Source organism: Polypterus senegalus, chromosome 8 (genome assembly GCF_016835505.1).
Source record: "Polypterus senegalus isolate Bchr_013 chromosome 8, ASM1683550v1, whole genome shotgun sequence".
In the NCBI taxonomy this organism is placed as follows: domain Eukaryota; kingdom Metazoa; phylum Chordata; class Cladistia; order Polypteriformes; family Polypteridae; genus Polypterus; species Polypterus senegalus.
In genome coordinates this window covers 87518421-87536184 of record NC_053161.1, presented here as the reverse complement: position 1 = coordinate 87536184, position 17764 = coordinate 87518421, and the positions used below count along the sequence as shown (strand labels likewise).

General features: G+C 38.0%; 1 protein-coding gene across 2 annotated transcripts in view; it reads right to left on the bottom strand.

The window, feature by feature from the left end:
* Positions 1–680: 680 nt before the first annotated feature.
* Positions 681–17764, bottom strand: part of cav1 (caveolin 1) — a 30593-nt gene continuing 13509 nt past the window's right edge. Inside the window, exon 3 of one of the 2 annotated variants that reach the window (XM_039761384.1) lies at positions 681–3347. In XM_039761384.1, the coding sequence (XP_039617318.1) occupies positions 3006–3347 (342 nt within the window). In that variant the 3' untranslated portion in view covers positions 681–3005. The remainder of the gene's footprint in view (positions 3348–17764) is intronic. The other variant, XM_039761385.1, reaches the window with a different exon arrangement.

The following is a 17764-nucleotide window of genomic DNA, read 5'->3' as shown; positions in this document are numbered from 1 at the left end:
AATGCTGAGTAATTAGTCTGTTGGTTATACAGTAAGCCACTAGCCACATTTGTATAGTCACCAGATTATCTGTGGTGTGCAGTTCTCCGCACTCCAGTGCCATGCCACTTCCTTTTGCTTAACACCATAACCTCTTCTACAATTAACAGTTTTCACAATATCAGTATGTTATAAGTGGAATTATTGAATAAACATATTAAAATAAACACAAAGAGCTGAAGATCATACAAAAGGCTGAGTCTTACTAACAAAACATTATAAAATAACTGCTTATATACTTCAGAACTCCTATTATCACTCGATCCCTGGGGTGTCTTTCAATCAAATGGTGTTAAATTTGCATATGAGTGTTACAATTTGTACAATTTGTTCCTTTAGTTTTGTGAAAGAAGTTAACAACAGAATAACAACAACAACAGAAACCAAACACTACAAAAACATGTCTTACAATATTTTTTTTATTTTATTGTGCTCAGCTTTATAAAAGTTTTACAGTAAAAGCAGGAAGAAAGAAATGTTTATTAGATATCAAAAATATTGATTTTTTATATAAATGGTGCATTGGTTCAAGCACTGTAAGCTATAGGTTATATTTCAAGATTGCCATTTCACCCATTACTCAGATTTATTCAAAACTATGAATTAGTGATGAGTGTAAAGTTTTATTTTTTAGAATAAGATATTACAAAAGATTAAGCTATATTCTATATGCATATATAGGTATCGGTTCAACAGTTTACTTAATGTAAATGTATGCTCATCTTTACTGGCACCACCATTAAACACTATCAGATGATGTTCTTGGACTTGGAGTCTTTGTGACTCTAAGGGTGCACTTTCAAGTCCACCCGGCCTGTTCACACATTTTTATTTTCACTAATGTCCAACTATATGTTAGTTTTTATGATCATCTGCAGTCACTGACAAGATATCTTAAAGTTTGCATTCAGTTTACAGATTCATTTACAGTAGAGTGCAATCCTTCAAGAGAGAACCAGAGAATTAATGTTGTGGCACGTTCTTGTCATTGGACCAAGCAGGAGTCCAATTTCTAAACTGGATAATATGTAACAGGCCTTGTGAGTTACCAAATAAAGGTTTTCTGTGAGAAACGATAACTGTTTTACAGGTTAAGTAGTAAATATATAAGGCTTGTGTCACTTGCTGAAAGACAGTCTCACTGAGAAAAAGGTACAGAGAGAACAACAAGAGGGAAGGAGTTTGGTTAGTGGTACAGATGTCACCAGTAATAGATGAAAAGCTTCTCTTTTGAAAGGAGAACATTCCAAAATCCAGTATGAGCATCTCCGTTGTGGAGAGTTAGACAAATAATATGTTAAGACCCATCAAGGGTTTAATGAGGGAGTCCTGAGTTAATGGATGCACGCAGATAAAATCACGTAGGAGCTTCTTTGGTATTTCTGTCCTTATGGGCACAGGATGGATACTAAGGGGCTCTGTTATGTCCCTAAGTGTTTAAAAGTGAAAGATAAGTGGAACTGAAGGGATGACATTTTAGAATAACCTATTATTTGAGGACACAAAACCAAGTGATCCCAAACAAAGACAGTGAAAACAGGCACACTTGGATTTGGTCTACAGAAGAGTAATGGATGTACAGTTCCTGGATATGAGTTAATTTGAGAAAGTTCATTTAAAGACATTTATCATTGTCAACCTACTCAGCATACCAGGCAGATTTTATTCATATAGCTAGAGGTAAGCAGTACTCATTTCTTTCTTTACTATCTGTGCTTTTTATTACGTGCACACATGAATCACCCGTTGAAAATGCTGTTCGCTTGATATTGTTTTAAATAAAGTATGTCATGTCCTACCTAGCATTGCCATAAGGACAATCTGTCACTAGATATTTATTTGTGCATTCATTTTCAGTACTCCCGTTAGACAATCGGGGAAAGCCTGAGTGTCTTCTAACAGAGCCAGGAAGGCCTAAAGCAGGAACCAGCCCTGGGGTGGGACATAAGTCCATTACAGAACACAGTCACATGCACTTCTACAGTCATTGACAATGGTCAGTTTAGAGTCCCCAATTAACCCTAACCCTAACCCTAACCATTCCAAATCCTTACAGGGAGAACCTGCAAACTCTAAATAGGTAGTGAATAGGCCAAAATTCAAACCAAAGCTCAGGAGCAGTACTCATCACTGTACCACCGTGCCACCCTATATATATATATATATATATATATATATATTGGCATATATATATATATATATATATATATATATATATATATATATATATATGCACATATTTGTTATATACTGTATGTTTTAGTAGTGTTATAGTTAAAAAGTAAACTACAGCTACCAGTGAAATACAGGAGGGTTAGATAAATGTTAGCTATTTACTATAGCTTGATATTTCCTATTTTTCTCTACTAGGTCACAGATGTGTTTTAACCATCATTGGAGGACTTGTGCACATATCTTCAGACATTTTCATAAATCTGTAACACATATAAGTTTTACAGCATAACAGATTTTAAACAATCCTGAAAGGGGCACATGCTAACTCAGTAATGAATAGATATAAAAGCTTGCGGCAGAGCTGGCAACACAACACAGGTAGAAGAACATTCTGCTCAAAGCTGCCAGTCTGCCATGACATAATTTTTTGCTAACAGCAGCAAAATGACTCTCACGAGTAAGCTATCAAAGTGAACGTAGCATTTTTTAAAATTTTTGGTCAGATATAACAACTATTAAACAACAAACAGCTTTTTGCACATTGTAAAATGACGGAATGAGTGAATAAAAACTGAGCACAGTCTCACAGTGCAGACTGCCCAGGAGAACACAGGTCGGCAGTAATAAACGACATAATACAATCTGATTAAGCTATTTTTTTTCCAATTTCAGGTGCCATTGTTCATTTAATTCTCACTGGAAAGCCATAGTGAGCTTGTTGCATCCTCAAATCCCGGTTGGCTGGTAAGTGTGCCCTTGTCCTTTCCACTTCAAGGATGGATAGGGACTCATTACACTTGCTTGTTCATGGCGACACGGATGCTGCTGAATACCTTCCCCATGGCTTCAAAGAAAGGGTCGCAGAATGTGTGGATGCAAATGGAGTAAACTCTGCTAATGCACTGAATATCAATCAGGTAGCTCTTCACACATGGTACCACCACCCATATGTGGATGAAGGACAGGATGGCAAAGTATATTCCCCACACCAGAGCCAAAGGGATCCCAACGAGTATTGTGAGCAGGCGGTAGCACCAATATTTGGAAACAGTGAAGGTGGTAAAACTCGCCTTCCAGATGCCATCAAAACTGTGGGTACCTTCAGGTTCTGCAATCACATCTTCAAAATCCACCTGTAGAAAGAAAAAAGAATGTGATCAAAATATTAATGAATGTCTGTAAATGGGTAACACGTCAAGTGTTCTTATACTACAGAAATAAAGTTTATTTCTGGATCATTACACATAGGTTCTGTCATTATACCTAAAGTACTAAACACATTAAAAAAAAAATCAGAATTCCACTTCAGTCCCCATTCCTAATCAGCATAGAACAACCTTTCTAAACTCAGTAATGTACAGTAGTTAGTGATCTAACTGTAAAAAAAGAAAAGGATACTAGAAATATTGCTAGAAAAGACCAGTATGATGTTCAAACTAAAGAGGTTTAGCCCGGGGGGTAGATTTCATATTTGAACCCCAACTGATATATATTTTATGACAGTTCCAACTGATTGATCATATGTGTGTACTTTCTCATTCAAAAAGCAAAACTCATTTCTTTAGAGAATGCCCAGTCCATCCCATGGTGCACATGGATCAGTCTGTTATTCTAGATAATGGAAAGTCACCATTTTATTCAATGAACACGTCTTTGGGTGTGATGAACAAGAGAAGAGTCACAGGGACAAGTAGAATGGACAAACAAAACACTCAAAGTGACCAGGTACAGCATGGTTTGTGGAGTTGTAAGGTGCCAGAAATTTCAATCTACAGTACTAGGGCAAAACAGGCAATTGTTTTATTAACATTTGCTGAACTTCTTGTAAACAAGTGAAATATTTACTACATCTTTAGGCAAGCAATAAGACTGTGTGACCTAATGATTATGAAGCTGGCTGAGAGTACAAATCCCTGTGTACACCTACTGTGTGACCTTACTGGCCTTGGCTCTTCTCCACCTGTACAAATATATAAACAGCTGTACAGTAAATTGAAAGAATTTCAGGGCTGAATTTTCTCTGAAAGGAGCAGGTGCAACATTTGCTTTGTTTTAAAAAAGCCAATAATTAAGAATTTCAATTGAAATTGCATTATGTTAGGCATGATGACTTAAAATCACTATTGGTGCCCCAGTAACTTGGGTGCTAAGTTTGCTCTTTAGAACAAAGGGACTCTCACACATAGTAAAAATTAAAATAACATTAGCAATTGTTTTTCATTTAACTGAAAAAGCATATAAAAAAGGGAAATATTTTTATTACAGTTTTGGTATTTATTACAGTTAAATTATATGGAAACGACCACAAGAGTGGTCAAAGCAAGATACCTGCAGCAGGATTAAATGAGCTTTTAAAGGCATTACCTGCTTATTCAAATAGAATAATGATGTTCATTACTTGGATATTTGTCTTAAAATAGGCCCTGCATCACTTCAATGAAAGAAAGAAAGTTATGTAAAACGTCTTCCACAAGAAAAGGATAATCCAGTATGTCAAAGGGAAATATAAAGGATAATAAACAAATATGTCATTGAAAACAGCAAGAAAGCACCTAAAAGCCTGGTTCAGATGAAAAGACCACTGCTGTATAACAGAACTGACTTTGCAGTTTTAAATCTGCCACTTCTATACTTACTGTGTAGTGCAATGTTCATTTAGTTACTCTTTATGTTATATAGTTTTCCTCCCTTTTCCATAAAAATTACTTGATGGTTTTAAATTTGCTCAATTACACACAAATGGATAATGCGCTATGTTCCAATTTTCTGCTGATGGCAATTATCCACTAATTAAACATGTTTCCCAGAAATTAAATAAGAGGTTATGTAGACAGACTAATCCATACAGAAACATCAAACACTTTGTGTCTGTACATTCCTACTTCTGAGAAAGAAGCTGCAAATTACATGGGTGAGATGTGCAAATCAATTAAATAACACAAGAGCTAAAGTGAAGTGATGCTCAGAGGTCCCCTCTTATGTTAACAGTTGTATCCTTGATTGATGAATATACTAGGCCAGTGGTTCGTAGACTCTGTTCTAACCAACACCTAACTTAATTAACTGCTACTTGCCAATTTCTGTGTTATGGGGTCAATGTAAAAATTACAAAACTAAGTTTATATTGGGATATATATATATTTTTTTTACTTTTTAACAATATTTTCATGCTGATTTTAAATTGTACTAGTCTAGATGTTCTGGTTATTTAATCCATTATTTACTAATTAGTGGGTCTGATGCTGAACATGTTGCAGCCTTTCATCATTCAGTGTTGTTTGCCTGGGTGTCTGCTCTGTTTGTCATTATTAGGATACAATGAAGGAAGCATATTACACAGAAAAAGGGAAAATTAATAAGAAGACAACAAGTGAGTTAAGTATTTAAAGCTAAAGAACATTTTCTAAATGTTTTTTAAATGTAAAAATCATACTGTTCTGCTTTTCTGAAGTGAAGAGAAAAAAGGACCAGCTAATTAAATGAGATCAGTTATTACCACTGATTTTGAATCTGGTGGGAGCAAAAACCTGCAGCCACAAGAGGTCCCCTGGATGAGTTTGGAAACCACTGTATTAGCTTACAGAGTTTAGTATATTCTTTATGCCTAATGACTGTTTCATCTTGAATTATGATTTTCTTTCTAAACATACAATATTTGTATTAAAACTTTCAAAGTTCTAGCTATGTTCTTTAGATTTTATCCTTATCTGCTGCTACCCCAATTAGACTTTTCTTTTTATGGAAATAAATATGATATTTTACAGCAATCTTTCTTGGTAATGCTGTTTTGTTCATTTGTTAATGTATGTCTAGTTTAGTAATTTGGTTAGTTATCAAAAGTAGCAAAGCTCAGATATGTTCACTATGCCTACAGTGTTTTTTAAATTATAGGCATTGTGACCGCTTATAATGATGGGCTTACATCAAGAATCAGCTCTGAGCCCTTTCTTATTTGCAATGGTGATGGACAGGTTGACAGATGAGATTTGACAGGAGTCCCCATGGACTATGATGTTTGCTGATGACATTGTGATCTGTAGTGATAGTAGGGAGCAGGTTGAAGAGACCCTGGAGATGTGGAGATATGCTCTGGAGAGGAGAGGAATGAAGGTCAGTAGGAACAAGACAGACTACATGTGTGTAAATGAGAGGGAGGTCAGTGGAATGATGAGGATGCAGGGAGTAGAGTTGGTGAAGGTGGATGAGTTTAAATACTTGGATCAACAGTACAGAGTAATGGGGATTGTGGAAGAGAGGTGAAGAAGAGAGTGCAGGCATGGTGGAGTGGGTGGAGAAGAGTGTCAGGAGTAATTTGTGACAGACCATTATCAGCAAGAGTGAAAGGGAATGTCTGCAGGAAAGTAGTGAGATCAGCTTTGTTATATGGGTTGGAGACGGTAGCACTGACCGGAAAGCAGGTGACAGAGCTGGAGGTGGCAGAGTTATGGATGCTAAGATTTGTATTGGGTGTGATGAGGATGGGCAGGATTAGAAATGAGGACATTAGAGGGTCAGCTCAGGTTGGACGGTTGGGAGACAAAGTCAGAAAGGTGAGATTGCGTTAGTTTGGACATGTGCAGAGGAGAAATGATGAGTATATTGGGAGAAGGATATTAAGGATAGAGCTGCCAGGCAAAAAGAAAAGAGGAAGGCCTAAGAGGAGGTTTATGGATGTGGTGAGAGAGAACATGCAGGTGATGGGTGTAACAGAACAAGATGCAGAGGACAGAAAGATATGGAAGAAGATGATCCGCTGTGGCAACCCCTAACAGGAGCAGCCGAAAGAAGAAGAAGAAGTGTTAATGATGGTGAGTGAACTGTAGGAAGTGTCCTTTGTTTTTTACATTGATAATGTGTACATTATAAAGTGGTTAGGTTTAATTCATTTTTCTATCTTTATGTAATTAAAAAACAATGAAAGGAATTATTTTCATAGTGAAGTTTTTTCTGGTATTTGCTGACTGTTATTAATAATTGGTATTAATTGAAAGTACTGGGTGTTAGTGTGTCAGAGGGAGAATGTGCAGCATTGTTCGGAATGGCTCTCAGTTTGGTTTTCATTCTCTCCTTTACCACTACCTCGAGGGGGTCCAGAGTGCATCCCATAACTATGTATGCCTTTTTTATTAGCTTGTTGATTTGGTGGGCCTCTCTTGAAGTGATGCAATCAACCCAGCACTCCACTGCATAGAAAATTGCACTGGCCATCACAGAGTTGTAGGACACATAAAGGATGTCACTATCCACATTAAAAGTGTGTAGTCTCATAAGAAAAAAATAATCTTCACTTCCCTTTCTTCTAGGATACTAGACTAGTTCGGTCTGTCATTGATATGAGCCTCTAACTACTTGTAGCGTATACCACTTTCACTGTTTGTTGCAATTAACATCAATAACTTCCTTGATTTTGTTGAGTTCGAGTTGTAGACATTTTTTTTTTGCACCAAGAAACATTTTTTTATTCCTCTTTCATCCCTCTTGTCAGTATGCCCATTAGTGCAGAATCATTAGAGAACATCTGCAAGTGACATGACCTGGTGAGCTGAAAAGATGACAATACTATTCCTTGTGGTCTTAAAAACTCGAGGACTAATTCCAGCCATGTGGCTTTTCATGTGTGTAGCTCTGTTGTCTCCTCAATTGTCCATCAGTTATGCACAGTCCATACTGATAGAGATGGACTCATCACTGGCCCTACCAGCTGAAGTGTTAAGAATTGTTGATGTACTAGGAATAGACTGTCCATTGGAAGAAGGTGGTAGTGAGAGGGACAATCTGTTAAAATGTTACTTCAAGATATTAGCTTTGTCCACATTCCCTTCTAGCACCTGAACTCTGGATTGCTTGGGTCCAGGAATTATACCCAGTCTATTGCCAACATCTTTCATGTTATTCTGTGTGAAATTGTTTTGTATTTTAGTTCTGTAAGTTTTCTTCCCTTCACTCAGCCCAAATTCTGAAAAGGGCACATAATAACACCAGTAAACTGCAGTATTGTAGTGTTCTTGCAATTATGTACTGTTTTCAAAAGATTGATATGTTATTAGAGGCAGCACCTAAGGAACAAGCACAAACCTCTCACTCAACCTTGAAAACAAGAAATTATATTTTAAAAGAAGAAAAGACGTAAAAATGTACAGTAGATTCATGCTGAATTATGTCAACCAGGAATTGAACCATTTAACCCATGTACATCTCTGTTTAAAACGGAATACCACTAAAAAATAGCATGTCCTACTTGACACCACTTCTTGGAGATTAGAAATTTTATCTTTTAAAATAAACCAGTACATTATCTGATATATGTTTTATTATTTTAAAAAGTCAATCAATCAACTAAACTTCATCGTATGCAGTATATAACACTATTTGATGGGGAAACACTGTGTTCCTACATTCTTTTTTACAGTTTCTAAAAAATCACACTAGACAACCCTCATTTCTATTACACTTACACCATCTCCAAGCTGTAAAATCCTACTTAATGACTTCTCTATTAATTCTCTGAGTAATTGTTAAAGCTATGCTGATTGCTCCTAGCATAACCCATTTATTTGCTCACGTCATTCCTGGGCTTCTCCAGATTTTAATTCAACAGTAGCCTCCTTACTTCTAATAGTTTTAGATCAGACTGCCCTAAAAACAACTTTTACTTGTGTTAAATGTTTACTACTTGTTTTCTGCTTTGAACAGCTGCCTTTTCCACTGATTTGTAACTATTAATAACTTAAGTTGGATTGCTGTAACTGGTATTGCTTAGGAATAGCATAGAGAAGTTATCTGCTATTTACAAATACTACATTAAATAAAATGAAAAGAACAACACAACCATGAACATTATTTAATTTTAGCATGAATACTTTAAAAGGCCAAGCAAACATGCATTTTTCAATTTATTTACAATACATAAATATATTTTTTAATAGTGCGATAGAGGAAATACAGTACTGCCTTTTTCAATAGGCAGAAAACAATTTTTGGATGAATACATTTTAGACTGTGTGGTCATGGGCTGGAGCCATGTTTGAGGCTCACTGCCAGGATGTCAACTGAGTGTAGCACAACATCACTTGTCACATGGCAGGTTGCCACCATGATGTTTAAAATGCTTGTATAGCAGATAACAATTAATCAACTGCAAGCTTCCCTTGCAAACCAGTGATAACTCATATTTGCAGGCAAGGTGAGAAAGTCAGACAAAGAGATGTCAGGGCAGCAGCACAACAGTAGCTTTGATTAAAATAAAAAAGTGGAAGAAGCATGGAGAGTCACACTACTTATAGTTATTGGCCTTCTAGCTTTTATCTTCTAAGCTGCTAGATCACAGTACTTTATACGATATCAGTGATTACCACCACTTTCTGTGCCATTTAGGGAGCTTTTTGGTTAAATTCAAAAACTGCAAATAAATTACAACTCACTGAAACTTACTCCATTCTGATTTTTTTATTTCTTATAGGAAAGTGCACCTTCATTTCAGAATTTTTGTATTGAACATTTTCAGAAACTTATGAAAGTCGTTATATGAAGAGTAAAAATGCCAATTGCCTTAAGTGACAAACTGGATGATTTAACATGATGATTTCTATAAAAGTAAGAGCTCATCCCCATTAACTAGAAAGGTACAAGTTCATAGCTACTAAATCCTAAATGAAGTTCCTATAGGAAACCAGGGTAACAATCCTACATAAAAGGAAATTAATGCCTTAAACCTACATTGCACTCCCCAGTGAAGTAAATAACTATGAAATCTAAGTGAAGAAAGGTTAAAGAAAATGTTCCAATGTAGGTCCAAGTATTATAAACATGCAGTATTTAAACAAGCTGTTCTAACATATGGAGAGAGAACCATCCACATAATGTTCCTTGTTATTAAACTGAGCTTTATGGAACACTGTAAAAATATTTGTGTTTGAAAAGAATTCCAGCTATGTTATTGATTCATGACTCCAGGAGATATGGAATTATTCATATATTTGCTGTAAAAAATAAGATAAGGTTAGGAATGCATTGAAGAAGCACACTTCAACCCTGGTGCGCAGCCATTGGAATGCTTCGATGAGGTATGAGAGAATGAGGAGCAGGTTGCTGTCATATTTCAGCTATGCTGTTAAACAGCCAGTCAGATTACAAACCCCTGACCAGTGCAGCTCCATGGTGCACAACAACATTGTGTTCATGGGTGTTATGAAACTGACACTATGCACAATATTGGTGAACATCTTCACATCTAGAGACTAGGTTGTTAATTTGTGAGATAATGACAAAGAAGCCAATGTTCAGAGCAAGGAAGTTTGTCTCTCTTGCCAGTATTAGTCATGGAGCTCATTATAATCTGATCACCTGTCAATATTCATCTTGTTCGTAGGTTCATCTCCGCTTGGTCTAAACAAGGCTAAATAGCCATCTTTTATGTATTTGGACTATGGAACATGGCTGGATAGGCATTAATGTGGACAGTACATGTAAACAAGCTATGAGGTGATAGCACTACGCTCTCCGATCAGTTAATTAAATCGATTAATATAATTAACATTTTAACCACATTACAAAAAATATATCCTTAAAAAATATATCCTATAAAACTTCTGTAATGTTAAAAGCTACGTTACATAACCATACATCACCAAAAAAGCTGTGCTAATTATTAGACATTCCTAATGAAGCATTGAGAACAGTCCAGGTTCTCTGTTAAAAATCATGGCACTGTAAATCTTCTATGGTAATGTATACTGTATAACTAAAACATGAAGAAAATGTATTATTTACAAAAGAAACAACTTATGCAGCCTTTTTACATATTACATGTCTACAAATTTCTTATTTATTAGTTATAGACCTTCTTCAATACCAAATCTAAATTTGAAACCATCCATCATCCATATTAAAAGTCTGTGAAAGTTTATAAATGTAGTGTTAGTATTTTCATAAAAATTATGACTGATGCTTATTTTTTGTTATTACTTGGCATCTTGATGGCAGATGGACTCTTCAATAAATGAAGCAAAGTCTGCTACATATTTGTTATGATTACTTCAACAATTACACCTGATGGCACATCTTTGAACCTTATAAAATAAAACTTAGGCTAGGGTCTTTAAAGAAGCTATTACATCACTGAACTGCAAAGCTGGAAAGCTTTTTTACTCTACTTATAATATGATTCTTCTAGACACAGGGCAAGTGGATTAGGAACATCTTGTCAAAGATGATTGTATCCATCAATCTGTTCAAAGTTACATTTCTTGGGATCATAACTTATTGTCATGAAACATGAAGCAGGATAAGAATTACTTGCATTAGATTGACAGAAGAAAAGCTTTTTTGGCGGTTGGTAGTAATGTTGGTGAAACGGGAATGCTGTCTAAATTGTCCACAGTTCTTCCTCTTTTTTAGCCATAATAATGCTGATGACTCTCTACTTTGCATTTTTAGAGGAAAGGGAATGGCCCATGATTGCTTTCTTCTAATGAGGTCCTGGTTACTTTAGTAGGATAGTCAATCTCAATGTTGTAACACGGTGGCAAGGAATGTACAGCTAGAGGATGTAATATCTTATTGATCAAATGTTAAATTGAGATCCTGACTCTCATTTCTCTCAAAAAAATCGTATGGTATTCTTCAAGGAACATGGTATCTTGACTGCACTGTCAATCTCTTTTCTTAAAAGACAGTCCTAGTCATCTGAACAGCTAAACAAATTCTCACCCTCCCTAATATGTAGGGAGTGTGGCCAAACTGGAAGATGCCAAGATGAGGTCAACTCCCACTTATCACCACAACTCAGAGTGCATGTCACTGTATGTACAAGCTGTATAAATCATAACTAGCTTCCTAGTCACTCAATCCTTCATAGCAGATACCATAAAATTTTATACAATTATCAAACAATTATACATCAAGTAACAGTCAAAGAACATTCTATTCTAGCAGCATTCATGTAAAAAAGAAAATCCATCTGAAGGTTTGTTTTTTTTTGCTGTTTTTTATGAGGAACAATCCTGCATCTTCATTTGCATATCTGAGGAATTGTTCAATGCAATGGAAATGCAAAGAACATTTTTTCTTTATTTTGGTAAAAGCTAGTAACAGTAATTCACTATAGTACCTATGTGTGGAACATAGAGATAGTCGTCCAAAAGTCAAGATATAAAAACACAGGATTTCTTTACAGAGATATAAACCTACAAGTGTAAACTGTAAACCTATAGCAATCAATATACATAATTTGACAAAAAGTGAACATTTGGAAAAACAGCATCAATTTGATATCTTCTGAGCTACTAATGTTACCATAGGGCATAATATTAATCATCATATAAAATGTATAGTAATTTTCTACTATTAACTGGTCAACAATGCTTTGGAATGGTTCTGTTCTTGTAATGGACTCTACATATAGTATATAGTAACCATAAATTACTAAAAAAAATTAATAATATATATGTATGCACACCACATAAAATTTCCCAATATCTTGGCCTAGGCCTGGTATAGGCAGTAGCAACAGGACTATCCCCAAAAATACTTTGAATAATAATAATAATAATAATAATATGCACATACAGTACATAAACATGAATTAAAATTGTAAAAGGAGAGAACATGGTTTAATATCAAGGACACTAAATTTGAGAACAAGAGCATGTTTGCAGTGATTATCCTACATTTATAAAAACATTTTGCTTTATAACTAAAAATTTACATTCACTTTCTAAGAATTATAAGTAGTTAAGTAAATACACTGCTATATCATCCAGCCATTTTTCCTCTCGTAACCCAGCCACAGGAGATGCACAAAGCAGTGTGTTTCTCTGTGCTGGTCTCAAGCCCAGATAAATGGGGAGGATTACATCAGGAGGGGCATCTGTAAACTTTTGCCAGATCAATATGTGGACAACAATAAAGATTTTCATACCGGATAGGTTTAGGCCCTGGTTAACAACAGCTGCCACCGGTACTGTTAGCCAACAGGGTGCTGGTGGAAATTGGGCTACTATTGGCCCAAGACTGGTAAGGGGAGAGAGTTAGCTAATGTGATGGAAAGAAGGAAGGTTGATATATTGTGTGTGCAAGAGACTAAATGGAAGGGGAGTAAGGCCAGGTGGATCGGAGGTGGATTCAAATTGTTCTATCATGGTGTGGATGGGAGGAGAAATGGAGTAGGAGTTATTCTGAAGGAACAGTATGTCAAGAGTGTTTTGGAGGTGAAAAGCGTGTCAGACAGAGTGATGATTATGAAGCTGGAAATTGGAGGTATGATGACGAATGTTGTTAGGGCATATGCCCCGCAAGTTGGGTGTGCAATGGATGAGAAAGAAGATTTCCGGAATGAGTTGGAAGAAGTGATGGACAGGGCACAGAAAGTGGTGATTGGAGCAGATTTCAATGGAGATTTTGGTGAAGTGAACAGAGGGGATAGGGAGGTGAGTGAGGGCAGAGCCAAAGATCAAATGGTAGAATTTGAAAACAGAAGACTGCAAGGTTGAGTTCACGGAGGAGGCAAGGCAGACACTGGGTGGCAGTGAAGAGCTGCCAGAAAGCTGGGCAAATATAGCAGAAGTAGTAAGGGTGACAGCAAGAAGGGTGCTAGGTGTGACATCTGGACAGAGGAATGAGGAAAAGGAAACCTGGTGGTGGAATGTGGAAGTATATGAGAGTATACAGAGGATGAGTTTGGCGAAGAAGAATTGGGATAGTTGGAGAGATTTAGAAAGTAGACAAGAGTACAAGGAGATAAGGTGTAAAGTGAAGAGAGAGGTGGTATAGGCTATAGAAAAAGCATATGATGAGTTGTATGAGAGGTTAAACACTAAGGAGGGAGAAAATGACCTGTACCGATTGGGTAGACAGAGGGACCGAGCTGGGAAAGATGTGCAGCAGGTTAGGGTGATAAGGGATAAAGATGGAAACATACTCACAAGAGAGGAGAGTGTGTTGAACAGATGGAAAGAGTACTGTACTTTGAGAGGCTAATGAATGAACAGAATGTGAGATAGAGAAGATTGGATGATGTAGCGATAGTGAATCAGGAAGTGCAACAGATTAGCAAGGAGGAAGTAAGACAACTATGAAGAGGATGAAGAATGGAAAGGCCGTTGGTCCAGATGATATACCTGTGGAAGTATGGAGGTGTTCAGGAGAGATGGCAGTGGAGTTTTTAACCAGATTTAATGGTTTAATGGAATTGTGGAAAGTGAGAGGATGCCTGAGAAGTGGTGAAGTGTACTGGCACAGATTTTTAAGAATAAGGGAGATATGCAGAGCTGTAGTAACTACAGGGGATAAAATCAATGAGCCACAGCATGAAGTTATTGGAAAGAGTAGTGGAAACTAGGTTAAGAAGGGAGGTGATGATTAGTGAGCAGCAGTATGCTTTCATGCCAGGAATGAGCACCACAAACACAATATTTGCTCTAAGGGTGTTGATGAAGTATAAGGAAGGCCAGAAGGAGCTGCATTGCATCTTTGTGGACCCGGAGAAAGCATTTGACAGTGCACCTCACATGTATTGTATGAGGAAGTCTGGAGTGGCAGAGAAGTATGTAAGAGATGTACAGGATATGTACGAGGGAAGTGTGACCATGGTGAGGTCTGCAGTAGGAGTGATCAATGCATTCAGCGGAAAGGTGGAATTAAATCAGGGATCAGCTCTGAGTGAGAGTGCAGGCAAGGTAGAATGGGTAGAGTGTCAGAAGTAATTTGTGACAGACAGTTGTTAGCAAGAGTGAAAGGGAAAGTCTCCAGGACAGTATTGAGAACAACTATGTTATATGAGCTGGAAATGGTGGCACTGACCAGAAAGCAAGGGACAGAGCTAGAGTTAAAGATGTTAAGATTTCCATTGGTTTTGATGAGGATGGACAGGATTAGAAATGAGTACATTAGTGGGTCAACTCAAGGTGGACGGTTGGGAGACAAATTCAGAGAGATGAGATTGTGTTGATTTGGACATGCGTTGAGGAGAGATGCTGGGTATATTGAAAGAAGGATGTTAAGGATAGAGTTGCCAGGCAAAAGCAAAAGAGGAAGGCCTAAGAGAAGGTTTATGGATGTGGTGAGATAAGACATGCAGATGTTGGGTGTAACAGAACAAGATGCAAAGGACAGGAAGATATGGAAAAAGATAATCCACTGAGGCAACCCCTAACAGAAGCAGCTAAAGAAGAAGATTTTTCCTCTTGTGGTGACAGTATTGTAGAGCTGCATCTTACTTTTGCGGCACTGGAACAATTGGAATCAGCTCTGGCTGAGAGAAACTCAAAGAAGAATGATATAATATTCCAAATATAGAAGAGCCCATCCTCTATTTCTTTTATCATGTATGTACTCTCATTTTCTCTTTATCTTTCCATCTCCTTCTTTGTCATTGAGCACTTCTGGAAAGAGTGCTGAAACTGAGATATTACTAATTATGATCCTTCCCAACATTTTTCAGTAAGGATCACAATGAACTTTAAGATCATCTGATAAATGTATATACAATTTAAATATTTTAATGGAGCTGACTGCCATAATGGTATAACTTAATGTTGCATTTGAACTTCTACAGTTAAGTGGTGGTCAAACTAGATTTTAATTTTACATCATTAGCAGCATAAGATTACCATTAAGTGACTATACTTCCTAATTGTCAAGCACTTTCTTGTTTAGTGAGGGTAAAACTAAGTATAATAAAATTTTGCAACACCATTCTGTAATGCATGCCGATACAGAGAAAGAGAGAGGCAGAGAGAGAGACTGCATTCTTTTCAACAAGATGAAACCCCTCCTTGAGTAAATGAGCACCATATTAGGCTGGTAGTGTGCTAGCACAACACCAACTAGTATAAACTGCTGCCAGCATTAATATTGCAGCCTTGTGCATAATTGCTTATAAAATTGCTCTTTCTAAACAAAGAATACATTCCTCACTTAGGACTTTAATCAGCTGTCTTCAGGCGGTCTGGTTATTTACTAGAATTGGCAGCCCACTGAACTTTTTTTTCCATTAGCTGAAGTACAGAAAAAAGTAAATCTCTGACTCTTATGGTGCCAGTCTTAAAACCCCACTTTGTATAATGAGTCAGCCAGTGGCTCTGCCTCTTTATGGCTTTTGTTATATAAAAATTTATTTCAACCAGAAATGTTTATAAAAACATAATACTAATAAGGTGAGCACTTTACAGCATGTAGGCACTCATTCTTTTAGGACTGAAATAAGACAGGGATCCTTTAAAGGAACATTAAATGCTATACCTTCTCAATTGTAATGAGAAATATTATTGTTCTTTAATTTATGTTGGCAGACAAGTTCTAAATAATTAGATTCTTTTTATCACATTAAATAAATGTTGGAATTGGTGCCTACTTCATGAAAAGTTCAGATCGGACACTGCCTTGCGCAGCATGTCTGATGATTTCAACTATCACTGATATGTAACAAGAGTACAACACATGGAGCATATGGTAGGATTACAAGCTAGAAGTGACAGTCTGTGCCGAGTCTGGCCTAATATAGTGTCTTACGTTACACTGGCGTAGTCGGCAGGATGGTCGGTCCGTCTTTTGGGCCAGGACCTGCATTTTAATTTGTGTAACCACCCAGCACAGCAGCATGAGAGCACGCACCGCACAGCGAGTAGAGTGTGTACCCAGCACAGCAGCAGGAGACAGCGCACAGCCCACTGCGTAGAGCGCGCCCCGAGGCAACACACCAAAGCGTGCACATGCGACAGGAGGCCGCTGACAGCTCCTATAAGAACCACGCTGAAGGGGAAGAGAAAGTCCGGGCGGACTCAGAGGTCAGCTGCCAGACGCTGTCATGCTGACCAGCACCACGGGTTTCAGCAGGAGGTAGGTGATGGGCCCGGGGTGATGGGCCCCAGGCATGTCCTTCCGTGTTTTTGTCTGCCTACCTCCTAGACGCCGAGGGGCAGAGTACCCGTTGGAGGCCTGAGGACGTGTTTTTGTGGCGTGATGGCAGAGCGAGCGCTAGGGAGAGCGAGGCTGACCTGGGTCTTTTCTTTGGCTCCGGACGTCGGGCAGAGGACGAGAGCTCGGACAAACTCCCTGGCACGTTGTTCCCTGCAGAGGAGCAGGGAGTCCTCCCTGTGACAGGTAAGTCAGTGGGAGGTGTGTGTTGGTTCACCGCAAATGAAAGCATAGAGACAGGGATGGCGAACCTACACCCCGATCCCAAGAGACACCCGAAGGGGCTTGCGGGTGAAGTGCAGGTCCTCGATGGCTCGCAGTCAGCAGGAGAGGATGAAGGGAGCCCGAATCCACTGCCGACAGAGGAAACTGACCTGCATCGGGCTGCACAGGATGTGGAGGGCATCCTTCAAGCCCTGCAGTCCTTCTTTCAGGTTTTTCAAGCCCTAAAAGAGGCCAAGGAAAGGCTGGAGAAGAAGCTTGATGCGCCGTTAGGGGTCAACCACGAGTGGGAGAAGTGGCGCAGGGCTGGTTTCTCCAGCCTGAAGGATGCGGCAGTATAGGTGAGTGACACCTGTGCCATACAGGAAAGGGGAGAGCACAGCGCAACAGGAGCAGTAGTGAGTCAGTTCTGCTT